We start from the raw sequence: 27,035 nt of genomic DNA on the forward strand, positions 1-27,035 counted from the left end.
CTTTCTTCTGCAAGGTTGAGTTCTAAGGCTATGGCTTCTCCATTTAAGTCTGGATCAAAATTTTCGCTTCGAATTGTGGGGAGGCCAACTTCTAGTGGGATCACTGCTTCCATGCCATAGGCTAAGGAAAATGGTGTTTCTCCAGTTGATCGCCGAGGTGTGGTGCGGTAAGCCCATAAGACGTGAGGAAGTTCATCCGCCCACTTGCCCTTTGCTTTCTCTAGCCTTTTCTTTAGTCCATCCAAGACGACTTTATTTGATGCTTCAGCCTGCCCATTTGCTTGAGGATAAGCCGGTGTGGAATTGTAGAACTCTATCTTGTATTCTTCACAAAAGCTTCTGAAGATTCTGCCGTCGAACTGAGTTCCATTGTCTGAGATCAGTGCTTTTGGTATGCCAAACCGAGTGATAATATTTTGCCAAACAAACTTCTTCACATCTTTTTCTTTGATTGACGCCAATGCTTCTGCTTCCACCCACTTTGTGAAGTAGTCTGTTGCTGCGAGAAAGAATTTTCTGCCGCCGGGCGCTGTTGGAAGAGGTCCTACTATGTCCAAGCCCCACATTGCGAAAGGCCATGGGCTAGTTAAGGGTAGGAGTTCTCTTGCTGGTTGATGTATTTGGTGCGCGAATTTCTGGCATTTTTCACACTTCTTCACATATTTCTCTGAGTCTGCTTGCATATATGGCCACCAATATCCTTGTGAAATAGCCCTGTAAGCGAGCGACCTTCCCCCTTGATGACTTCCACATACCCCTTCATGTATTTCGAACAGGAATGCTTCTACTTTGCTGGGATGAACGCACTTGAGGTAAGGCCCAGAGAACGACTTCTTATATAATGCCAAAGATGGAGATAGCCAAAACCGCTGCGACTTTGCCCTTATTCTGTTGGCTTCTTTTTTCTCTTCTGGTAGGATGCCGTCTTTTAGGAACAGGATGATGGGATCCATCCAAGAAGGGCCTAATTCTGCGCAATACACTTCTTCTGCTTCGGGGTCTTCTATGCTTGGTTTTGGTAAGAAGTCGACGAGTAATGGATGAGGGTTTGATGTATCTGCCATTGAGGCAAGGCCTGCTAGCTCGTCCGCTCGGCTGTTTTCCTCCCTGCCAATTTGTTCTATCCTTACCACATCAAACTTTTTGATCTCCGTTCTGACTAGCTCTTGGTACTTGGCCATTCTGTCGTCCTTTGCTTCGTATTCGCCAAAAATTTGGTTTACCACCAGCAGAGAGTCACTGTACACCATTAGTTGGGTTACTTTCATGAAGTGTGCCGATTTGAGTCCTGCGAGAAGCGCCTCATACTCCGCTTCATTGTTGGATGCTGGGAAGCCAAGGTTGATTGCTTGCTCTATAACCAGGCCGTCTGGAGAGATGAGGACTATGCCAAGCCCTGCACCATGTCGGTTGGATGCTCCATCCACAAAGAGCTTCCACATCTCTCCAACGAATAGTTTCCAGCAAGTGGAAGGATCAGACGATGCCGTGGGGTCAAGGATGGTGTTTTCTTCAAAGTCCATGTTGGCTGTCTGCCCTTCGTCCTTTGTTTGAACTGCTGGTGAGCCTTTGTTTGTCTCTTCCTTGTTGTCCTTAGTATGGTCTGCCTTAGTGCTTGATTGACTACCTTCTACTAGGGGTTGCGCTATTCCGGCGTCAACTTCCGTCCCTAGTTCGGTTGTGTCAGTTAGGTCGACTGGGCAGATATGATGACTTCCAGGAGTAAATTCTGCGACGAAGTCTGCCAGAGATTGGGCTTTTATTGCGGTCTTGGGTTGGAACTTAATGTCGAATTGTCCCAACTCCACTGCCCACTTCAAAATTCGCCCACTAAAGTTCGCCCTTTCAAACAGAGCTTTCAGTGGAAAGGCCGTGAGGACGACTATGGTGTGGGCATGAAAGTAGTGCGCCAATTTTCTGGATGCCATCATTAATGCTAATGCTAGTTTCTCCAATGGTAAGTACCTTGTTTCGGCTCCCAACAATGTCTTGCTGACATAAAAGATGGGCAAGTGCTGTGTTCCTTCTGCACGAACCAACACTGCGCTGACTGCGTGTTGAGAGACTGCTAGGTACAAAAAGAGTTCTTCACCAGGTACTGGAGTAACAAGTAGCGATAGGGAAGACATGTATTCCTTCAAGCTTTCCAGAGCTCGGTCGCATTCTTCGTCCCACTCAAACTTGGCCTTTAAAGCTTGGAAGAACGGTCGTAGTCTGTCCGACGATCTGCTTATGAACCGGTTGAGTGCGGCCGCCATACCAGTGAGATGCTGCACTTCTTTGACTGAGTTTGGTCTCTCCAACTCCTGGATTGCTTTGATCTGAGAGGGGTCGGCTTCGATACCTCGGTTGGTCACCAGGAAGCCCAAGAATTTGCCAGATCCAACTCCGAATGCGCATTTGGACGCGTTGAGGCGCAGCTTGTGTTTCTTCAGGATCTGGAACATCTCGCCCAGATCTTTAAGATGGTTATTCTCATCCTTGCTTTTGACCACCATGTCGTCGATGTAAGCCTCCATTGTTCTGCCTAACAATGGTTCAAACATCTTGGTGACCATTCTTTGGAATGTCGCACCTGCGTTCCTTAGGCCAAAGGGCATGACCTTGTAGCAATATAACCCCCTTGGTGTTGTGAAGGAGGTGACCTCTTGGTCTGGTTCATGCATGGCGATCTGGTGGTAGCCTCTGTATGCATCCAGGAAGCTAAGACGGTTATGCCCTGCCGTTAGGTCCACCAGTTGATCTATCCTTGGTAGAGGAAAGCTATCTTTTGGGCACGCCTTGTTGACTGTTTTGTAGTCGACGCAGACACGCCATTTACCATTCTTTTTCGGCACTACGACTGTGTTGGAGATCCATCTTGGGTAGTGCACTTCTCTTATTGCTCCTGCTTCCAGCAGGTTGCCTACCTCTTCTGCCACTATTTCGGCGTGGTGGAGTGCCGATCTGCGTGTGCATTGAATGACTGGTCTGGCGGATGGGTGGACATTGAGTTGGTGATTAATGAAGTTTGGATCAATGCCTGGCATGTCGTAAGGTGTCCAGGCAAACACTTCGATATTAGAGGTCAAGAATTCCAAGACCTCTAATCTCTCAGCGCTGGACAATGATGAGCCAAGCAAGAAGAACTTATCCGGGTTCTTCTCATCTATTTTTACCTCCACCAAGTCTTCCACCGCCTTCTGATCAGCCTCTTTGCCGACGTCCGCGAATAGTTCATTACTTTCTGGTTCTTCCACCGAATGAACGTATCCTTTGGCAGCTCGGCTTCCATTCGCTGTGGCGAAGCATTGTTTTGACATGATCTGATCGCCATAGACTTCTTCAATTATACCGGCGTCATTGGGGAACCGCATTACCTGATGGTACGATGACGCTACCGAACGCATGGCATGTAGCCAAGTTCGGCCCAGGATGATGTTGTAGGTGGAAGGGACCTTCAATACCCAGAACTCCACTTGTTTTGTTACACTTCCCGCTCTGACTGGAAGGATTATTTTGCCGACAGGCCACTCTGGCATGGAGTTGAATCCAATCAGGAGAGAAACTGCAGGTGCCAAGTCTTTGTCTTGCAGTTTCAGTTGCTTGAATGTGTCGTAATACATGATCTCACATGAACTACCCTGGTCAATCAGAATCCGCTTGACGTCAAAATCCTTGACTCGGAGAGTGACAACCAGGGCATCATTATGGGGGCAGTAAATTCGTTCCAAGTCCTTATCCGAAAAGGACATGACGTTTGTTGCCTCTGTCCTCCCCTTCTTGATGGTAGGTTGGGCACTTAATACTTCCCTAAAGTGCTCAGCCTTCTTGATTGAACCTCTGAGCTCGCATACGCGCTCAGGTTCAAAAACTCCATGAATTACATTGATAATGCCTTGGGGTGGTGCATCGATTGGCATTCTATTGGGATGGTCATTATGATCTTGGGGGGCCGGTTGCGCTCCTCCTTCAATGTATTCGTCCAAGTGGCCTGCTGCCACCAATTCTTCTAAGTGCTGTCTCAGTGGCATGCAATTCTCAGTTCGGTGCCCCTTTTCTTTGTGGAAGGTGCACCGTGATCTGTCATCGTAATTTTTCTGACCTTCCCCTAGCTTGGCTGGCCACTTGACAAAAGGCTTGTCTTTGATTTCGCTCAAAATTCGATATATTGGTTTTTTGAACACCGTGGTTATGGCAGTGCGGATTCTCAACCATCTTTTGTCTGGGTCTTCTCCGTTATCTCGTCTGCCACGCCCGTTTTTGTTACTTCGGTCGACCGTGTTGACCTTGGCAGGGGTTTTCTTTTCTGGTGCTGCGGTCGTACTTGATTTTGCTTTAGCACGCGCGCCATCCTCTTCTACCCTGATGTGCTGATGCACTCTTTCCATCAGGGCCTCCATGGTGAGAGGTGGCGTCATGGTGATCGAGTCCCTTAATCGGTTCCCTACTGGTAGGCCTCTCTTATATTGCGCAATGGCCAGATTGGTGGGGCAGTCTCCAATCTGGTTGAATGTCTCCCAGTAGCGACTGTTGTAAGATCTGAGGGTCTCTTTTTCACCCATGTCGATGGAGAGTAACTGGTCTATCTCCACCGGTGTCTTAGTATTTGTCCGAAACCTCGTTACGAACGCTTCTGCCAATTAGGCCCAGGAGGCTATGCTGCCCTCTGGGAGCTTTTCGAACCAAGTCAAGCCTAGGTCGCCCAGACTTGACGGGAAGAGTATGCACATTAAGGCCTCGTTTCGCCTGTACACGGCCATGACTTGGCGAAAGTGGCTCAGGTGTGAATACGGGTCCGTCTTCCCTTCATATGTATTGAACTTCGGCTGAAGGAAGCCTGATGGTAGGGACGCGTTTTCGATCGCTGGGACAAACGGCGAGGTCTGTAGTCTTGCCAATGCCTTGTCCGTTGGTTCGTAGGCCGGTCGCGGTATTGGCATTCCAACCTCGACGCTTCCGTGCGTCCGAGGAGCCAACCGTTGTAAGGCCGAAACTCGGTGTGGATCCCTTGCCCTGGCATCTTCCTTGCATCGTGCTTTTTCTTCTAGCACGGTTCGTAATTCGGATGACCTGGGTAGCTCGGTTTGTCTGGATCTGGTTTGGTGTGAATGTGAAGGCCAATACGTGCTTCCTTCAGTGTATGATCTTTCGGATCTCGTCCTCTCAGACCTGGAGTGACGAGTCCTTGAAGATAAGGAGTGAGTGTCGCCTGTCCTGAGGCTTCTGCTCTCTCCTTGGGAAGGTGTAGTATTCCTACTACGATTCTCTGAGTGGCGAGGGGGCGTCTTGTGCTTGCGCCCCTCTCCTGTCGCCACATCTTTGGTCTTCATCTGGCGTTTCAAAGCCTCCATGTCCGCCGACATCCTTCGAATTAGTTCATCCTGTTCCTTTACGCGATCTTCCAAGGCTTGAGGATCAATCCTCCTCCTTTGCCTGTCGGGACTTTGAGAATGACGAGGGCTGCCATTCCGCCTTCCCCTGCCACTCCTCCTGGAATTATGTTGTTGGGGCTCCAAGTCCGTCATGGGAGGGACAGCAGGTAATCCTTCACGCCTTGCGCCCCCTTCTGGAGTTAGTCCGTCGACGGCGGACTGTGGCAAGTCTTCAATGTGTGCCATTGAATGAGAAAAGGAGAAGCTTGGTCAAGAGGTTTTTGTTCTTGTCTGTTCTTCCCACAGACGGCGCCAATTGTACGGGGAGGAAATAATTCTCCTCGTATAATCCTGTTGACCAAGTCCACGCTCCTCCGTACGACGTCGCTTTGTCACCTGAAAACACAAACGTGAGCTAGCCGGCGGGTGTGTGCCGGAAACCTCTCCGATGCCTAAGTCAGAAAACTTGACAAATAGACAAGGCTCTAAGTTTTCAGAAAGATTGTGTTCAATTACCTCCTCCAAGGTGATGCTTGTAGGCTTTTATAAGTTTCCCGTGGCACAATCCTGGTAGGACTTGTATTTCTCCATGCAGAGTCCTCCTAGGATTCATACTCCAAAGGATAATGCTTATCCTTTTACACCCTCCCCCACTGCTTAAACCAAGTGGGATGGTTTTCTCCATAGCCGAACTACCATACGACCGAAATAACACTGGCTATGCTGAGCCACAGAGAAGGCCGAACTATCCTTAGCTCGGTCTTCTCCTTTAACTCATTACTTCGGCTGCCCCTGTTCAACCTTGGTATGCTTAGATCAAACTTCCAAGTAACAAGTTCTGACCGACTTAACCAGAGTGTGTCACGACCGGACTAATTCCGAAACCGGTCTTCCCAGAACATACTGCGACCGGACTAACTCTGAGACCGACCTAACTGTGAGTTGCCTCCAGACCGGAGTAGTTTTACTCTTCTTTGGGCCGAAGTAACTATCTCTTCTTGAGCCGGAGTAATTTCACTTCCTTGGGTCGAAGTAACTTTGTCTTCCCAAGGCCGGAGTAACTTTGCCCTTCTGGGCCGGAGTATCTATTGCGGCCTTCTTACTTAGTCCTACGCGTTTTGGGCCTCGATGCCCAACTCGCAGCTCGGCCCAATTTTTCCCAAAAATTACCCTCTCATTAAATAATGTCAAAAGTATGATCACTACACAACAACTAAAAGTAAAAATATTTTTCCAAATTTATTTATCTATAGTAAATTATTTTTACAATTTAAAATTCTAGAAACAAATTCACTATAGACAACAAATAATAACCAGTGTCTTTAATTTTAATTTTTTAAATTCAGTTTTTTAAAAATTGAGTTTTTTATTTTTCGTATTTTTTTTATTTTAATGAATATTTTTTAAATTTTAAGCAATTTTTTTACTTTTTTTAAATGCATCTTACTTAAATATATCTAAATAGTAAAATATTTGTAAAAAAAAAATTTTAAAAATTAATAAATACACAAAAATATAAAAAAATATACTAAATTTTAATATATATATTTATATTTTTTGATATTTAGTGCATTTTTTAAAGATTTTTTTCACAATTATTATATTTTTTAAGTGTATTTATATTAGATGTGTCTAAAAATTAAAAAAAAATGATTAAGATATTTAAAAAATTTATTGAAAACATTAAAATACGGAAAATAAAAAAGTAAAAAAGTAAAATTTTCTAAAAATTATTTTCTGAAAACCAAAACCAAACAAAGTGAATAATTTTTTAGCTTTTTTTCTTTCTTTAGTGGCCTTTTTTCAAATAATATTTTTATTTATTTCTTAATTTTTAGGGTCTTTTGCTGTAGAAAGTGAATTTTTGAAAACAAATTTTTAAAAATTCACCAAAGACGAGGAAAAAAAAAGACTAAAAAAAACAATAAGGATATATCCTTATAAAACTAGAACTCTAATTGAGCTCTAGTGAGATGAAAATTAAAAAATAAATAAATAAATGAGGCCAAAACATTACATCAATAAATCTCACATACACGTAACACCTCCAAAACAAATTTTTTTTTTAAATTACCGAACCCAACCTCAATCTACTCCTTCACGACCCTGTCTAATGAGACTAAACTCGGTGCTTGCTCAAGTTCAAATATTAGGAAATGGAATTCTTCCCTTAGCTCATCTATGGTTTTTTATTTTTAGTCGCAATGGCAGCTCTTTTAACCTTGGAAAGGCTCCGAAACAAAAATCAAAAACAAGAAAACAAAAAGCCTTGGAAAGGCTACTGAAGAGATTCCCAAATCACAACCTAATTATTTAACGAAAGTTTTTTAGGAACTTTGAAGTTATGCAGAATACCACTACTTGGTTTGCCCCTGAATTTTTGCTTCAAATAATATTTCCAACCTTAAAATATTGATTCATGCACCCATCATATTCATATAATCATCAATGACCTTTTTTTCTAAGGAAAAAAGCATGCAAGAGATGAGTCACCGAAAGAGCAATGAAAACAAAACTATTTTCAATCATGTTGATATCAGTAAAATTTGAATGAAACTAAAAAAAACAAACAAACAAACAAACAAAAACGAAATTCTTATGCTTGGACAGTGTACTACTACTTTTTATCCTAATGATGCAGATTTTGTTTTACCGTGTTGGCATGAAAGAAAGATCCAATCCAGGGGATAAAGAAGCCGATGTCTAATATCTTATGCAGAAAGCTGATTCCTTCAACAGACTCTTTGAAAAGTTCATCAGATCTTTCGGCAGCTTCCAGTTTGGCCTTGAGAGCCCTGTTCTCTCTCTTAAGCTATACAATATAAAACCACAAAACTTCAAAATGTATAAAATCAGATATGCCATTTGAGGAGGTTGTGTCCTCTTCTACGGTTGTGTTTGGATCAAGAATTTCAAGAAGAATTTGTAGAAGAAAAAAAATAAATTAAAAAAAAATAAAAAAGCTTATATTTCATTCTTCTCCCTTCCCCCCCCCCCCCCCCCCCCCCCACAAATTTCTACTTAAATTCTTGATCCAAACACAGCTTAGAAATTGACTCATTATGAAATCAAAGGGCGTAAGACAAAGGAAGAAAAATGAACAAAAGCTCCTATCTTAGGTGCTCAGATTTGAAATCTGACACTTCCAAAGTTGCATATAGGATGCTTAAACAACCATATTTGAGGTGAAATTTCAATTATACCATATTAAATATCAACTTTACTTTATTCCCCTTTTTTTCAGATTCAAAACATGAAGTACTTTCTTTTGATGGGAATTGCTAGTCATATACCATGAAATTGCTCCCGAAGTATTTACTTTTTTCTTACCTCTTCAACAGTGACAACAAGCTCTTCTACAGCATGTTGCAATGAGGAAATTGTTCGTAATGTAACATCTTCGTAAGCTGATTCCAAGTCTTCTACTGAACTGAGATCAAAGAAAATACCCTCCAGTACAAACAACTCCTCAAGTAACTTCACGTCTTCAACATCCAACTTCTCCCTTAACTATATGCATGAAGTTATGTCATGTAAAAAAATGAAGGAAAAAAAAAAACACAAATAAAAGCTCAAAAAATTTATCTGACCTTGTCTAGAATTCTCTTGCATGACTCGTCATTAGCCAGAGTTGGAGCTCCATGCTTCTTCTCATATTTATCTTCCTTGCTGCTGACACGTGGTGATGCCTTTATATGCTTTGCTCTGCTCAAAAAAAATAAAATAAAAAATCTCTTTAAATTTAATCTTGCATAAGAACTCAGAAAGTATGAGTTACAAAAATCGTGGTTTGTTTGACCTACCTTGCACCAAAACGAAGGGTGGAAAGGCTTTCTGATGCATTTGAAAGGCTTGGCGAACAACAACACAGTAATGCAGTTTGGGAGTTCCCTCCCTGTAAGATGAGAACCACTGGGTCTTGAATACAAACTAAAAATAATATAGGAAGGCAGGATTAATGTGAAGTAAACTAACGAGAGCATCTTGCAGGAGCCGAGTGAGCTTAGAATCACGGTATGGAATGTGATTTGCTTTGCTCGGTGGGCCACAGGTCAACGCATTGATTACATTCCCAAGAGCCGAAAGTGACTTATTAATGGTCTTGGCTTCTTCAAGAACTCTTCCTTCAGCACCAGTCTTCTCTATTTTCTCAGACCCCGCCAAGTCCACAAGAATCAACTTTCCAATTTTCACCCTGTCCACACTTCCCAAATGTCTAAGACTGTTTATCTAAATCCTCATGTTAATTAGGATGAAAGAGCACCTGTTTTGTTCTTTGTTTTTATTTATTTATTATTGGGATAATGAAAAATACCGCTTGTCAGTTGTTAATTCCTGCTGGACTGTGAATATGTAAGCACAATGACTTCTACTGCTGGCCATATTCATTTCTATTTATGTTAAAGCTTAAACACAATTTTGAAACCAATCGCCAGTAATTTATTGTAAAAAGAGAAACAAAGGATACGGGTCTCTCCAACTGCTCTGTTAGCAATCCCACTCTGCATGTTCAAAATTTCGTAAGCAGCTGCAAGCTACAAAACTGAGAAAAACCTCTCAAGCAGTTATTGTCTTACCGATAGACTTTGTAATGCATCTGCACGGTTCAATAAAGAGATCTGAAGAGGAAAATTGGCTATTTGAAAGTGAGAAAGCATGTATAATAACATCACAATTAAAATTACACACCCTTGTCATCAAGAAATTGGATTCAATTTAATGTAGTCAACTAAGTTTAAATTTTATAAGATGCAATGATTTACAGGTAGAGATCTGACTGAAAATTTTGAAGCCAGAATGGGTTGCTTCCAAATTGCACTATTCCTGGAATATCCAAGTAATTCTTCCATGAAAGAGATTTTGATGGATAACTAAAAAAAGAATAGCCTTTGTCCTTCATTCTAATTTGTGCATCCATTTGTTTTGGGCTTAAAGACAACTGAGCAAACAGAGAAGCCTCAAATCCCAGTATGTTGACTGAGATGACTTACATGAAAAGTATTATTCAGCAGCGCCGTAAGTGCTTGCGTATTTACATAATTAAGATTCAGCATCAGGATTTCACGAAGGGAAATAGGAGGAAACAATAAAACATTCACCTCTGTAACACCAGACAACAAGATTCCTTGCACTTTATTCTCCTTGATCTGGATGTTGTCCTTTGACAAATCAAAAAGGTCCCTGATAGAAAGGACTACAACTAAGATTTAACTCAGATTAAATAACCGGAATAAAATACATAATATAGAATAAAATCAATAAATAACTGTTTGGGTGATACAAACCTTACTTTCTCCATATAGATCTCGACCTATAAGTGTCACAAGAAAAGGCAAAAAAATTATTGGGCATAACTAACAGTGAGTGCTTGCATAGACCAGAATGCGTAGACAAACGGAAAGTGTCCCACTACCATTGACAATTTGATTGTGTACTTGGATGCGTCTTCAGAAATTTTAATAGCATTGAAAAGTTCACCCACTACTCTAGGCAATAGTCCTTTCTTCTGCTCATCACAATCTAGAATGCTGGGACCCTGGACCCAAAAAAAAGGCAATGTATGAGCCAAATCTGAAAGATTGAAAGTCAATAACTATCATATCTGGAATATATTAATGAAGTATCAATACATCACCTCCATGCTATATGTCTTCCCCGCTCCTGTCTGTTACAGAATGCACAAGGAATGTTGTCAGTTTGAAATAAATATTAGCGTATTTCATTATTACAATTCCATTGGAGGGACATGATAAAGTAACTCTGTGTGCTTCTACCTACCTTAATTCCTGACTAAATTTTAAAAAATGAACAATATACAATTCAACTTCATGTGGTGGCTATCACTTGTGAGTTTATCACTCATCCCTTTCATATCGTATAAAAATGACCATAATTGTGTGAAAAAAACATGAACAACAACTTCACATGAAACGGATCTCACTGAATAGAGTTTAAAGTTCCAATCTTGTGTTAGTTTCACACCTCAGAATAGAATGTTCAAAATTTTACAAGAATTACAGTATGGAATGTTTTCCCCAGTATTTGCCTTGATTAAAAATGGGAAAAGGGAAATTCTAAGATACTTTGATGTGCCTAATTATTTAGTCAACTTTACTGGCAACTCCCCACATAATTTACATGATTCAACAAGCCACAAAATTGCAACATGGAGCATTGTATGTTTTAGAGTATTTGTGTAATTCTTAATTCCTTAATATTCATTCTTGGTCTTTAGGAGTCACTGAAACCAACCTATTGAAATTGAATGACCCACTCTAGCATGTGGAATTTTACAAAAGAAATCCATCACAGTGAATAAACACTCAAAAATTGACAGTTAATGCTGATGAAAATTTACAATAACACTGTTTGAAGAAAACTTGGTGTTAAGCTAGATCCACCAATTGCGACAATTTCCACATCTTTAAATGACTACATTCACAAGTCACAACAACCATAGAAGTTTGCATTTGAGTGGCAAAAAATGATAAATACAAGTCTTTTCAATTTCAACAATGAGATCATAAACTTGACCTAAATGAACATCAAGAAAAGAGCAATTACCTACCCAAAAAAAGAAGAGAGCAGTTCCCATAAATCAGCATAACAAGCCTCAGTTTACATATGCAACATACAGATAGGGCTTTTTTGATTGGGCAAACTATAGCATAGGATTGGATTATTAATCTATGGGACTTATGTTTCATTGTTTGGTTACAAATTTTATTTTTTGGAATAGATTCCAATGGCCATTCTATCGAACAAAATTTACGGATGTTTTAATCCTACAACTAATAACGCAAAATATACATAAATTGGGATTATATATTTCCATATAATTGCAAAACAAACATAGACAAGAGAAAATTATGATCTCACTAATCCAGCTGAATAATCAATCTTACATTAATCTCATGAATTATTAATCCTCTCACTATTAATTCTGCTAATCAAACAGGTCCATAGAGATTTGTATTCCACTACATAGTTCTAAATACTTTATTTACCCCACACACAAACACAAAAAAAAGTTATCAAAGCTCAACTCAAAAACAGATTGAAGTAAATGTGAATTACCTGTCCATATGTAATAATTGTCCCATTTATTCCATTAACAGCATCTGATTTATCAAAGTAATAAATCATAAACATATTCCAATCAATAAATTCGTGAAGAATCAAGCAACAATGATTCACAAATTACACATAAAATCGGCTTAGAAATCAAAAAAATGCAAACACAATCTGATAATTACCTCGAACAATTGGTAGAGCTAGGAATTCGAAGACATCAGCTTGTTCAGATCCGTCATGGAACACTCTATCGAAGCTAAACGTGTACTCTTCTTGCTTCTCATCCTACATTTCATCAATACACAATCAATTTATGCAAATATGTGTATATAGAACATAAATCTGAGAGAGAACCTTGAAGACGAAAGTTTCGAGGTCCAAGCTTCGAATGCAGATTCCATCGCCATGATCGATTCTCTCTTTGGAACTCGGAGGTCTGAATCGCGCACAGACTGTGATGTTCGACATGACTATACTCTTCAACAAATCTTCAATCTCACAGTGACTTTTTGATTTCGAACCTATCACAAATCAAATGCCACTTCTTATATATATAGCCCTGATTTTGATTCTACGCTTTCTACAGTTGTTCGAGAATGTTTTTCCACTTTCCCGCTTCATAAAAAAGTTCATACAGTTTTGTTGATTCTGTCACTTTGTTCCTAGAATTTGCCCATATACCCCTGACCTCTGTCCATATTTGTTAAAAGGGTATAAAATGAGAACAATAATGCTAGGGGTCGGGAATAATTTATCAGGAAAGGTTTCATGAATAAGTTGGCAGTGACCAACTCATCTTGGTGGAGCCCAATATACTATTAAAAATAAAAATAAAAAGAGAAGTTGGAAAGACTATAGGGAGAGGAAGTTCTGATTCCATATTAGAGTCCCTAACAACAAGCAGTCACTTAGGTGTCGTTTGGTAACACTTAGGTGTCGTTTGATAACACTTATGTTTTTAATTTTCTATTTATATTTACAAAAATTTTAAAAACTCAAATAAAAACTTGTTTGGTAAAAATTTTTATTTATAAATCAGTGGTCTCAGTTTATAAATTTGGCCAAAAAATGAAAACACAAAAAATGTGTTTCCATTTTGAGTTTTCAATTTTTTTTTTTTTTTACCACCAACACTAGTCACCACCTGCCACCATTTTCCACCACCGTCTTCTGCCACCACCACCCACCCCTACCACCACCTGCCACCACCACTCACCACCCACCTACCACCACCACCCACAACCCGCTACCACCACCCACTCGCCACTACTACCCACTTGCCATCCACCCACCACCCGCCACTACCATCCACCGCCCGCCACCACCAGCCGCCACCTATTTGCCACCACCACTCACCACCTATTTGCCACCACCTGCTTCCACCAGCCACCCATCACCACCAGCCACCTGCCACTCACCCGCTGCCCTCACCTGCCACCGCAACCAACACCATCACCCACCACCCACCTGTCACCCACCTGCCACCACCACCACCACCCACCACCCACCACCACCACCACCTACCACCCACCACTGTCATCCACTCACCCACCATCACCACAACCCGCCACCTATCCGCCACCACCCGCCATCCGCCACCCACCTGCCACCACCACCCACCACCTGCCACCACCCACCACCATCCACTCACTACCACCCACCACCCGCCACCGTTACCCATCCACCCACCATCACCACCCGCCACCCACCACCACCCGCCATCCACCACCCACCTGCCACCACCGCCCACCACTCGCTATCCGCCACCCACCTGCTATCACCACTCACTACCCCCCGCCACCACCACCACCACCCACTCGCTACCACCCACTACCCGCCACCACTACCCGCCCACCCACCCACCACCACCCACCCGCCACCACCCACCACCCACCGTCACCACTTTCCACCACCATCTTTCGCCGCCACTTGCCACCACTTGCCATTTCTCACTATTTTTTATATTTTTAAAATTTTTTAAACATTTTGTCAATTACCAAACGCGTTTGTAGTTTATGTTTTTCTAAAAATAAACAAAAAATAAACAAAAATCAGTTTATAAAATTTTTGTAATATAAACTGAAAACGTAAACGTTACCAAACACACCCTTAGATTTTCAGTTTTCTGTTTATATTTACAAAAATTTTAAAAACTCAAATAAAAACTTGTTTGGTAAAATTTTTGATTTATAAATCAGTGGTCTCAGTTTATAAATTTAGCCAAAAAATGAAAACACAAAAAATGTGTTTCCATTTGAGTTTTTAGTTTTTTTTTTTTTACCACCCAACACTAGCCACCACCCGCCACCATTTTCCACCACCATCTTTCGCCACTACCTGCCACGACCACCCACCTGCCACCCACTCGCCACGATCACCCACCCCTCGCCACCGCCACCAGGACCACCCACCCGCCACCCGCCACTACCATCCACCGCCCGCCACCACCACCACATGCCACCTACTTGCCACCACCACTCACTACCCACTTGCCACCACCATCCACCACCTGCCACCACCACCACCACCACCAGCCACTTGCCACCCACCCGCCACCACCACCATCACCCACCACCCACCCGCCACCCACCTGCCACCACCACCACCACCACCACCACCACCCATCACCTACCTGCCACCACCACCCACCACCCACCACTACCACCACCCACTCGCTACCACCTACCACCCGCCATCGTCACCCACCCACTCACCCGCCACCCACCTGCCACCACCACCCACTCGCTACCACCTATTACCCGCCACCGTCACCCACCCACCACCACTACCACCACCATCGTCACCCACCACCCACCTGCCACCACCACTCACTCGCTACCACCTACCACCCGCCACCATCACCCACTCACCCACCACCACCACCACCACCTGCCACCACGTGCCATTCATCTGCCACCACCACCCGCCGCCACCACCACCACCACCACCACCCACCACCGGCCACCGTCACCCACCAACCCACCATCACCACCCACCACCACTCACCTGCCACCACCACTCACCACTCGCTACTACCGCCACTGCCACCACCCACTCGCTACCACTCGCCACCATCACCCACCCACCCACTATCACCACCCACCACTACCCGCCATCCGCCACTCACCTACCACCACTACCACCACCCACTTGCTACCACCCACCACCCGCCACCGTCACCCACCCACCACCACCTTCCGCCACCACCCACCACCACTCGCCATCCGCCACCCACTTGTCACCACCACCCACCATCTGCCACCACCACCCACTCGCTACCACCCACCACCGTCACCCACCCACCCACCCACCCACCACAACCAGCTACCCACCACCCATCGTCACCACTTTCCACCACCATCTTCCACCGCCACTTGCCACCACTTGTCATTTCTCACTTTTTTTTATATTTTAAAATTTTTTTAAACATTTTGTCAGTTACCAAACGCGTTTGTAGTTTATGTTTTTCAAAAAATAAACAAAAACCAGTTTATAAAATTTTTGTAAATATAAAATGAAAACGTAAACGTTACCAAACACACCCTTAAATGGCAACAACAATCCCTCAAAAAAAAAACAATTTCTCTTTGTCTCATGTTTCCGGTGGTCAGCGATTTTTGCTATGAGTTTTTGCAAAAACACCATCTCCGATCACAACGGTATGAAAATATAGCGGCTCTATTATTGTAGTATGAAAATTTAATAGCAGTTGCTCTGTTAAGTGGCTCTGTTTTTTCACTAATGGTTGTTGTTGTGTTGTGCTTTTGTAGCTGAGTTATTTTTATTTTTATCAAATTTATTCAGTACCTACCCAATACAAAAGGGACAAAGGTGGTTGATTAGGCTGTTTGTTAATTGTAACTTATTTTAATTTGAAAGTTTGTATTAGAATGTTTAATATTGTTAGTATATACCAATATATAATGTTAGTATATATTAGTATATTGTATGTATTAGCTGTCAAACCTTTAATAATGTACCTTTAATAATGTTGTTTGGTTTGTGTTTCTACTTTCGGTTCTTTAGACCAAAAGCCTCTTTGAACACTCTTTCCTCCTCTATAAAAGAGAGTCTCTCTGAACATTGTATACACACTGAAAACACACATTTAATATATCAATACACTCAATTTATTCTCTCTCTCTCTCTCTCTCTACCAAGTAATCTTACATGGTATCAGAGCGAAGTTGTACACTTCTAGCATTTTATATTTTTGGTGCTTAGTCTCGTACACAGTGGCACTACACCAACCTGCTCGGAATCACCTCACAATTCCAACGGCACCACTCCCATCACCAAAAATGCCGTCACGCGCCTCCACGCGCCACCTTGTGTTTTGCGCGTCTCAGCTTCCGCCGCCACCCATACACACGCCCTCACACACCCCTCCGTTACATGCTCACATCAGTATCTGACGTCAGGCCTGCTCTTGCATGCGCCGCGTCTGCTGTTGTGCGCCTCACGTGCGTCGTTCCGCTATTATGCACCCGTGTGTGCCAGTTTGCTCCTGTGCGCCGCCAATGCGCCGTTTTGCTACAATGCGCCGCACGCGCCTTCCTGTTATTGTGATCCTCACTGCAACCTACTATTGTGCGCCGCTGACATCATTTTAGCCTTTGCTAATATAACAACCCTCGTCACTGTTTACCGATTAACCACTGATTACTGCTAAACTGAGACTGATTGTGATTGATAACTGAAGTAATTGAACTGATTGAAATACTGAACTAACTGACTAAAATCTGAAACTGATTGATTGACTGTATCTGTTTAAATGCATTTTTATCTGTTGCTTGTTAATTGATCTGTTCGTGTTTTTATGGTTAATTTGCGAATTGAAGGCCTTATCGGCTGCCGAATCTGAAATTGATTGATGTTCTATGATCGTTAGAATTAATGTGAATTTATGGCATATTTATCTGATAACTGATTTGGTATGATTAAATTAGGTTAATTATTGATAAATTGCACAACTTAGACTTAATTGCTATTTTGCCATCCTTAGTGGCCACTACCTAGGACATCTTTGAGCCTTATTTCACTCAAACAAAAACATTTCCTCAGCCCCTTTGTCCTTGCTAGCCGACCAAGAGAGAGTGATAGTGAGAATAGTGAATTCAACATAAAGATTTGGCTTGAATCTTGAAGAATTGAAAGCTTAAGTGCATAAGTGAGCCTTTAGACTTGTAATTGAGGAACCTAGGTATGAATTTCATCATTCTTATTGTGTATTTAAGTTCCTTTTAGCATGGATCATGGTAGTTTAAAGAGCTAAGTCAAGAATTTGTTCATTAATGTTGGATTGGAGCTCATTCCATGCATGCATGTTTGAATTGTTGAATTTTGAGTTGATTCCATGGAGAATTGTCTCATGCATGCTCATGGTTATGTTAAGTCCATGTTTTCATCTTGTTTTTGTAAGAGTTAGCTCATTTGAGCTTGTATTTAAAGCTTTGAAATGATTTAAATTCATGCATGTTTGCATGTTCTTCATATTCATGAAAATTGGTTTCAAATTGAGTTGTTTGAAACACCATTGGCCTTGATTTTACAAATTGAGCTTTGAATCATGTTAAAGTATGAGTTTTGATGTGTTTTCTGGAAAATTAGCCCAAGAGGATCGAAATTTATGGTTTAAAACTTGGTTTTGAGCTTGAGGTTCAAATCTGGAATTTCCAGAATTTGGACTCAAGCTCGAGCGAGGTGATTAGCGCTCGAGCGTGGAAATCGTGCTCCCAGCATTTTTGTTCTGTTTTGAAGTCCGCTCGAGCGGAATAATTGACGCTCGAGCGGGACTTTGTGTCTCATGCTCGAGCGGGTGTCGAGCGCCCAATTGAGCGTGATTTTCACATATCCAGCACTTTTAACTGTTTTGCAGAACGCTCGAGCGGGTAAGTATACGCTCGAGCGGAAACCTCTGTCTGCATGTCCGCTCCAGCGGAGTAACCTACGCTCGAGCGTGACCCCTGTTTTCTGAAAATTCTGAAAATGCTTTTAAAGTGCATCTTTGCATCCTCATCTCATCCTAGGCATTATTAGGCCTAGTTTAAGGCATCTTAATGAAGATATAGATGTAGAACCACACCGAGGCAAATTAGGATTAAGTTGTTATCTCTCCCAACTGTGTAGCTTAGTGTGTGTTCGATCTGTAACTGTGTAGGGTTGGCGACTGGGGATGTGCTCTAGCTTTACCGTAGCCCAGAAACTCTGTGAGTAACAATTGTGCAAAGATATGTTCAAAATGATTATCTTCTGAACAATTGAACTGTACTGCTTTCTGAACTGATACTGTTAATTGAATGAATGTATGTCCTATATTCTGAACTGTATTGTGGCATCCTTAGCAACTACTGTTTACTGTTACTGTTACAGAGATCTCTGTCGGTTCCCTTGCTGGAACCACTACTGTTACTGACTGATGGCCATATTTACTGTTCAGTCTTTTAAGACCTACTGTTTACTGTACTGCTATGCTAATGGATGTACCACATATGACTGAATGACTGTTATACTGAATTAATTAACTGTTTTCGTTACCGTATGGACATTCATTCTTAACCTTTTTACGCATTGTGTTATTCACTGGGCTTTAGCTCACTGCTCATATATATATGTAGGTGTACAGGTACCAGACCGCAGCTAGAAGTGTCGGGGTAAACTCCAGTTTTGTTGAGCCAACCTATGTGCCTCAATGCGAGGTTCCGAGCCTGTCAAGTTTTGGCTTAGGGGTATTTTTAATTTCCCCCATTCTGTCTTTGTAACTGTTTTGTTTACTGTAATGTACTATTTAATAGGGATTGGGTCCCTGAACAGAATGATTGTATATGTGTACATACTGTTTTGTCTGACTGTATATATTTGAATGAAAAGTCTTTTTGTATACAGACTGTCACAGCTCATTAGACACTGTTTATTTACTGTATTGGCTTCCGCCAGCCCCTGTACTCTGTATTTCTGTATTACTGTTAAGCAAGCTTTCGGTAATCTTGGATTACTGGCCGATTATGGTGTTAAACCCATAGGGGCGGGTTTGGGTCGTGACAGAGTGGTATCAAAGCGATACTTACCACGAGTTATACCGCACACACGTGTCCAAATGAGCTATAGGGTGTCTTAGAAATGCAAATAGGGTATCACATGAGCATGATAAGTGTGTGGCTATGACATGACTGAATGTAACTGACTGTATGCTAATGTGTTAATTTGTTTAAACAAATGACTGCCTATGTTGATAACTGTTATAACTGCATATAGCGAAATGGATAATGAGAGAACTGCAAATGAATCTGAATCCTTATCCTCTGAGGCAAGAATGGCAACACTAGAAAGAATGATGGAACTGGTAACTGAAAGACTGGAACAACAACAGAATCAACAGCCCCCACCTCCTCCTCCGATACAGCAGGAACAGAATGTGAATGTTAATGATGGGGACATAATTGCTCTCACCCATAAGTTCAGCAAAATGAAACCACCATCCTTCCTGGGAGGCCTTGAACCGTTAAAAGCTGAAGCATGGGTTCTTGAGACTGAAAAATTGTTTGAGGTTTTTCCGTGCTCTGAAGCACATAAGTACTGTTGGCCACCTTTACCTTGTAAGAAGAAGCTAGAAGGTGGTGGATGCTTATCCGTAATGAAAATACTGTTATGACTTGAGCTCAATTCAAAGGAGCCTTCTTCGAGAAGTATTTCCCTCAGTGTGTTAGGGATAGAAAAGTGACTGAATTTGAACAACTGAGACAGGGCACAATGTCTGTTGTGGAATATGAAACAAAATTTACTGAACTTGCCCGTTATGCACCACATATGGTTGACACTGACTACAAGAAGGCCAGAAAGTTTGAAGGCGGCCTTAATGTTACAATACTGGACAGAATTAATGTTTTGAAGCTACCGAACTATGTAAATGTTCTTGACCGAGCCTTGATGGCTGAATCGAACATCGAAGCACTGAAAACTGAAACACCAGCGTCTGAATGGCGTGGTAAAAAGCAGGGTTTTAAATTCAAGAAAGGCAAGCATAACCCATTGAATAAGAAACAGAATACGGGGTCAACAACTAGCCCCAGCTAAGGGAGTGGTTTCATACCACCCTGTTCTGAGTGTGGCAAGAAGCACAAAGGGGTCTGTTACAAAATATCTGGAGCCTGTTACAGGTGTGGCAAGGTGGGCCACATGGTTAAAGACTGCCCCTCTGCTCCACAAGCCAATAGTAAAGCTGCACCAAGCGTGACAGCATCAACTGTTGCACCAAAACCGAACCCCAAAGCTACCGAGAAAGAACCTATGAGGCAAGGCCAAGCGTTCGCCCTAGTACCGGGAGACGTGCAGAATACCGAGACCGTTGTGTCAGGTATTCTCTCTATTTGTACTCAAAATGCTTATGTACTGATTGATTCGGGGTCTACGCATTCGTATGTGTCGCATGTTTTTTCGCGAAAACTGAATAGACCATTAGAACCCATGAATTATCTGTTAGCTGCATTGGGGAATCTATGACCTGTGCATATATGTACCCTGCTTGTGAAATTATTGTTGGAGATGCACATTTGTTTATTAACTTACTGCCTCTGAACATTGATCATTTTGATGTAATATTGGGAATGGACTGGTTAACGAAATACCATGCTACCATAGACTGTGTAACGAAACAAGTAATTTTCCGTCCACCGGGTGTACCCGAATTTGTGTTTAATGGGGTCGGAGTAGTACCTCCTCCGTATTTGATTTCATCTGTGAAAGCTGTTAAATTGATTAGAAATGGGTGTAAGGGGTATCTGTGTTCTATATTGACTGTATCTACTGATGATAATGCTAACGTGAACAGTATTCCTATAGTCAGAGAATTCCCAGATGTATTTCCAGATAATCTGCCAGGGGATTTGATTGACAGGGAGATTGAATTTACCGTTGATGTGATTCCGGGAACGCAGCCAGTATCTAAAGCTCCTTATCGAATGGCTCCAACTGAACTGAAAGAATTGAAAGTGCAACTGCAAGAACTGCTAGATAAGAAGTTCATCAGGCCTAGCACTTCGCCATGGGGCACTCCTGTTTTATTTGTAAAGAAGAAAGACGGCTCACTGAGACTGTGTATTGACTACCGTGAACTGAACAAGGTAACTGTGAAAAATAAATACCCATTGCCACGTATTGATGACTTATTTGATCAGTTACAGGATGCTCAAGTGTTCTCTAAGATCGAACTCAGATCAAGATACCATCAGTTGAAAGTTAAACCAGAGGACATTGACAAAACTGCTTTTCGAACGAGGTATGGACATTACAAATTTTTAGTTATGCCTTTCGGAGTTACCAATGCACTTGCTGCATTTATGGACCTCATGAACAGAATCTTTAAACCATACCTTAATGACTTTATTGTAGTATTCATTGATGACATACTGATTTACTCCAAAAGTATAGAAGAACATGAACATCATTTGAGACTTGCCCTACAGACCTTAAGAGAACAGAAACTTTATGCTAAACTGTCTAAATGTGAATTTTGGCTTGATCATGTTATGTTTTTGGGGCATGTTGTTAGCAAAGATGGAATTTCTGTTGATCCGCAGAAAATTGAAGCTGTAGTAAACTGGCCTAGACCAACAAATGTGACAGAAGTCCGAAGCTTTTTGGGACTAGCCGGGTATTACAGAAGATTTGTCAAAGATTTCTCCAAAATTGCTTTGCCGTTGACTCAGTTAACTTAGAAGGGGATATCGTTTGACTGGACTGACCAAAGGGAATCTGCTTTCCTAGAGTTGAAAACTCGACTTGTGACTGCACCGATTCTTACCCTACTTTCAGGTACGGATGGTTATAATGTATTTAGTGATGCTTCTCATAAGGGTTTGGGGTGTGTTTTAATGCAGAATGGGAGAGTTATTGCTTATGCTTCCCGACAACTGAGACCGCACGAAAAGAACTACCCGACCCATGATCTGGAACTTGCTGCAGTAGTATTTGCACTGAAAATCTGGCGTCACTATCTGTATGGGGCGACATGTGAAGTATATACCGACCACAAGAGTTTGAAATATTTCTTCACACAGAAAGAACTGAACATGAGACAACAGAGATGGCTAGAACTGATTAAAGACTACGACCTAAAGATTTTGTACTATCCGGGAAAAGCCAACACCGTTGCCGATGCACTGAGTCGGAAATCGACTGAAAATTTAGCCTGTTTGCTTACCGGGTAGAAAGAATTGCTTTATGATCCTGAAAAATCTGAAATTGAAATTGTTTTACGAGAACAAGGTGCTGCTATTTCTGCTCAACCAGCACTGATTGAAGAGATTAAAAAGAAACAGCAACTAGATGACTTCTTGAAGAAGATCATCGAAGAAAGGGAAACTAGACCAAGACCGGGTTTCAAATTTGAAAGTAATGTACTGAAATTTCAAGAAAGACTGTGTGTACCGAATGATACTGAATTGAAAAGAAGAGTTCTGCAAGAGGGCCACAATTCAAAATTTTCTATCCATCTAGGGAATACGAAAATGTATCAAGATCTGAAACTGAATTTCTGGTGGCCGGGAATGAAGAAAAAAATTGCTGACTTTGTATCGAAATGTCTTCCTTGCCAACAAGTCAAAGCCGAACATCAACGACCCGCAGGCTTATTGCAGCCCTTACCGATACCGGAGTGGAAATGGGAGCATATCACCATGAATTTTATTGTGGGATTGCCTCGCTCCAGTAAACGTATGGACTCAATTTGGATTATCATTGATAGACTGACTAAATCTGCTCACTTCTTACCTGTTAAGAGAATTTATAATGCGGACAAATTGGCTATACTCTATATTGATGAAATTGTTAGACTGCATGAAGTGCCTGTGTCCATTGTTTCTGACAGGGATTCGAAGTTCACATCAAGATTTTGGCAAAGCTTACAGACTGCATTGGGTACCAAATTGAGACTGAGTAGTGTTTATCATCCTCAGACCGATGGCCAGTCAGAAAGGACCATCAAGACTCTAGAGGATTTACTGAGAATGTGTGTCCTTGATTTTCAGGGGAACTGGGAAAGCCATTTGCCATTAGCTGAATTCGCCTACAACAACAGCTATCATTCAAGTATTAGTATGGCGCCTTTCGAGGCATTGTATGGCAGAAAATGTAGATCTCCGATTTGCTGGGCAGAAGTTGGAGATGGGCCTTTACTTGGGCCCGAGATTGTATACGAAACAACTGAGAAAGTAAAACTGATACAACAGAGACTGAAAACCGCACAGAGTAGACAGAAAAGTTATGCTGATGTCAGAAGACGGGATAGAGAATACGAAGTGGGTGATCACGTGTTTGTGAAAGTGACACCGATGAAAGGCCAGACTCGTTTTGGAGTCAAAGGCAAGTTAACACCGAGATATGTCAGACCATACGAGATTATTGAGAAAATCAATCCGGTGGCGTATCAAGTTGCGCTTCCTCCTGAAATGGAGCATATGCACAACGTCTTCCACATTTCTATGTTGAGGGACTACCTCCGGGATCCCTTCCATGTAATAGAGCCTACTCGTGTAGTGCTGAGTGATAACTACACTTACAAGGAACGGCCTATTCAGATTGTAAACAAACGGATCAAGAAATTGAGAAACAAAGAGATCCCGTTAGTGAAAGTTGACTGGCAAAACCATGGTGGCGTATATGCCACTTGGGAAAGAGAAGACGACATGGCTAAAAGATATCCTGAACTGTTTCCACTGAATCCTGTTTTCTTCCAAAACGAAGGTAACTCGAGTTTAGAGGACTAAACTCCTTTTAAGGAGAGGAGACTATGACAAGCCTTGTCACTGTTTACCGATTAACCACTGATTACTGCTAAACTGAGACTGATTGTGATTGATAACTGAAGTTATTGAACTGATTGAAATACTGAACTAACTGACTGAAATCTGAAACTGATTGATTGACTGTATCTGTTTAAATGCATTTTTATCTGTTGCTTGTTAATTGATTTGTTCGTGTTTTTATGGTTAATTTGCGAATTGAAGGCCTTATCGGCGGCCGAATCTGAAATTGATTGATGTTCTATGATCGTTAGAATTAATGTGAATTTATAGCATATTTATCTGATAACTGATTTGGTATGATTAAATTAGGTTAATTATTGATAAATTGCACAACTTAGACTTAATTGCTATTTTGCCATCCTTAGTGGCCACTACCTAGGACATCTTTGAGCCTTATTTCACTCAAACAAAAACATTTCCTCAGCCCCTTTGTCCTTGCTAGCCGACCAAGAGAGAGTGATAATGAGAATAGTGAATTCAACATAAAGATTTGGCTTGAATCTTGAAGAATTGAAAGCTTAAGTGCATAAGTGAGCCTTTAGACTTGTAATTGAGGAACCTAGGTATGAATTTCATCATTATTATTGTGTATTTAAGGTCCTTCTAGCATGGATCATGGTAGTTTAAAGAGCTAAGTCAAGAATTGGTTCATTAATGTTGGATTGGAGCTCATTCCATGCATGCATGTTTGAATTGTTGAATTTTGAGTTGATTCCATGGAGAATTGTCTCATGCATGCTCATGGTTATGTTAAGTCCATGTTTTCATCTTGTTTTTGTAAGAGTTAGCTCATTTGAGCTTGTATTTAAAGTTTTGAAATGATTTAAATTCATGCATATTTGCATGTTCTTCATATTCATGAAAATTGGTTTCAAATTGAGTTGTTTGAAACACCATTGGGCCTTGATTTTACAAATTGAGCTTTGAATCATGTTAAAGTATGAGTTTTGATGTGTTTTCTGGAAAATTAGCCCAAGAGGATCGAAATTTATGGTTTAAAACTTGGTTTTGAGCTTGAGGTTCAAATCTGGAATTTCCAGAATTTGGACTCAAGCTCGAGCGGGGTGACTGGCGCTCGAGCGTGGAAATCGTGCTCCCAGCATTTTTATTCTGTTTTGAAGTCCGCTCGAGCGGAATAATTGACGCTCGAGCGGGACTTTGTGTCTCATGCTCGAGCGGGTGTCGAGCGCCCAATCGAGCGTGATTTTAACATATCCAGTACTTTTAACTGTTTTGCAGAACGCTCGAGCGGGTAAGTATACGCTCGAGCAGAAACCTCTGTCTGTATGTCCGCTCGAGCAGAGTAACCTACGCTCGAGCGTGACCCCTGTTTTCTGAAAATTCTGAAAATGCTTTTAAAGTGCATCTTTGCATCCTCATCTCATCCTAGGCATTATTAGGCCTAGTTTAAGGCATCTTAATGAGGATATAGATGTAGAACCACACCGAGGCAAATTAGGGATTAAGTTGTTATCTTTCCCAACTGTGTAACTTAGTGTGTGTTCGATATGTAACTGTGTAGGGTTGGCGATTGGGGACGCGCTCTAGCTTTACCGTAGCCCAGAAACTCTGTGAGTAACAACTGTGTAAAGATATGTTCAAAATGATTATCTTCTGAACAATTGAACTGTACTGCTTTCTGAACTGATACTGTTAATTGAATGAATGTATGTCCTATATTTTGAACTGTATTGTGGCATCCTTAGCAACTACTGTTTACTGTTACTGTTACAGAGATCTCTGTCGGTTCCTTTGCTGGAACCACTACTGTTACTGACTGATGGCCATCATTTACTGTCCGATCTTTTAAGACCTACTGTTTACTGTACTGCTATGCTAATGGATGTACCACATATGACTGAATGACTGTTATACTGAATTAATGAACTGTTTTCATTACCGTATGGACATTCATTCTTAACCCTTTTACGCATTGTGTTATTCACTGGGCTTTAGCTCACTGCTCATATATATATGTAGGTGTACAGGTACCAGACCGCAACTAGAAGCGTCGGGGTAAACTCCAGTTTTGTTGAGCCAACCTATATGCCTCAATGCGAGGTTCCGAGCCTGTCAAGTTTTGGCTTAGGGGTGTTTTTAATTTCCCTCATTCTGTCTCTGTAATTGTTTTGTTTACTGTACTGTACTGTTTAATAGGGATTAGGTCCCTGAACTGAATGATTGTATATATGTACATACTGTTTTGTCTGACTGTATATATTTGAATGAAAAGTCTTTTTGCATACAGACTGTCACAGCTCATTGGACACTGTTTATTTACTGTATTGGCTTTCGCCAGCCCCTGTACTCTGTATTACTGTATTACTGTTAAGCAGGCTTTCGGTAATCTTGGATTACTGGCCGGTTACGGTGCTAAACCCATAGGGGCGGGTTTGGGTCGTGACAACTAATGTCATCTCTGCACAGCATCCCCTTTTTAGTTATTTTCGACCCTCCAGACTCACTAGTACACTCTGTTTTACCTAATTTTGCTCCTACAAGTCTGCTCCTATTTATTTAGCCCTACTCAACTATTATTATGGATCGTCATGATACCTCCCATCTGATTTATGTTCTTCTTAATGGTTCCAACTATATTCTGTGGGCCCAAGCCATGTCTTCCTTCCTCAAATGTAAGAAGCTCTGGTGTATTATCACCGGGGATGTGACCCAACCGGTGAAAGAAATCGATGAAATTGTTGCTACATATGAAGACCGACTTGAAGATTGGGACAGTAAGAACTACTAGATCATTACCTGGCTTCGAAATACCTCTATTCCCTTTATCAGTCTTCAATTTGGTCGT

The 27,035-nt window shown here is 41.6% G+C and overlaps 1 protein-coding gene across 2 annotated transcripts; it reads right to left on the reverse strand.

Moving 5' to 3' along the window:
* Nucleotides 1-7,839: 7,839 nt before the first annotated feature.
* Nucleotides 7,840-13,154, reverse strand: LOC114282874 (ATP binding microtubule motor family protein). 2 transcript variants are annotated; one of them, XM_082870121.1, is made up of 15 exons: nucleotides 12,783-13,154; nucleotides 12,611-12,713; nucleotides 12,432-12,475; nucleotides 10,990-11,019; nucleotides 10,768-10,890; nucleotides 10,640-10,665; nucleotides 10,454-10,535; nucleotides 9,932-9,973; nucleotides 9,823-9,856; nucleotides 9,670-9,745; nucleotides 9,330-9,549; nucleotides 9,158-9,249; nucleotides 8,945-9,059; nucleotides 8,685-8,864; nucleotides 7,840-8,166 (listed from the first exon to the last, which is right to left on the reverse strand). In XM_082870121.1, the coding sequence occupies exons 1-15, from the start codon at nucleotides 12,894-12,896 to the stop codon at nucleotides 7,984-7,986; spliced, it is 1,464 nt and encodes a 487-aa protein (XP_082726247.1). In that variant the 5' UTR covers nucleotides 12,897-13,154; the 3' UTR covers nucleotides 7,840-7,983. The 2 variants fall into 2 exon arrangements, with proteins under 2 accessions (XP_082726247.1, XP_082726246.1); XM_082870120.1 differs by having other exon boundaries at nucleotides 9,330-9,558; nucleotides 12,783-13,075.
* Nucleotides 13,155-27,035: the final 13,881 nt, after the last annotated feature.

This window comes from Camellia sinensis, chromosome 5, assembly GCF_055761805.1.
Source record: "Camellia sinensis isolate YWXY chromosome 5, ASM5576180v1, whole genome shotgun sequence".
Classification (NCBI taxonomy): Eukaryota; Viridiplantae; Streptophyta; class Magnoliopsida; order Ericales; family Theaceae; genus Camellia; species Camellia sinensis.

Excerpts from the sequence above, each read along its gene's own strand:
- LOC114282874 (XM_082870120.1), bottom strand. The coding sequence starts at position 12,896 with ATGTCGAACATCACAGTCTGTGCGCGATTCAGACCTCCGAGTTCCAAA. Across the intron at positions 12,476-12,610 it reads AGCTCTACCAATTGTTCGAG|ATGCTGTTAATGGAATAAAT; the intron begins GTAATTATCAGA and ends TTGATAAATCAG. Across the intron at positions 10,891-10,989 it reads GGAAGACATATAGCATGGAG|GGTCCCAGCATTCTAGATTG; the intron begins GTGATGTATTGA and ends TTTTGGGTCCAG.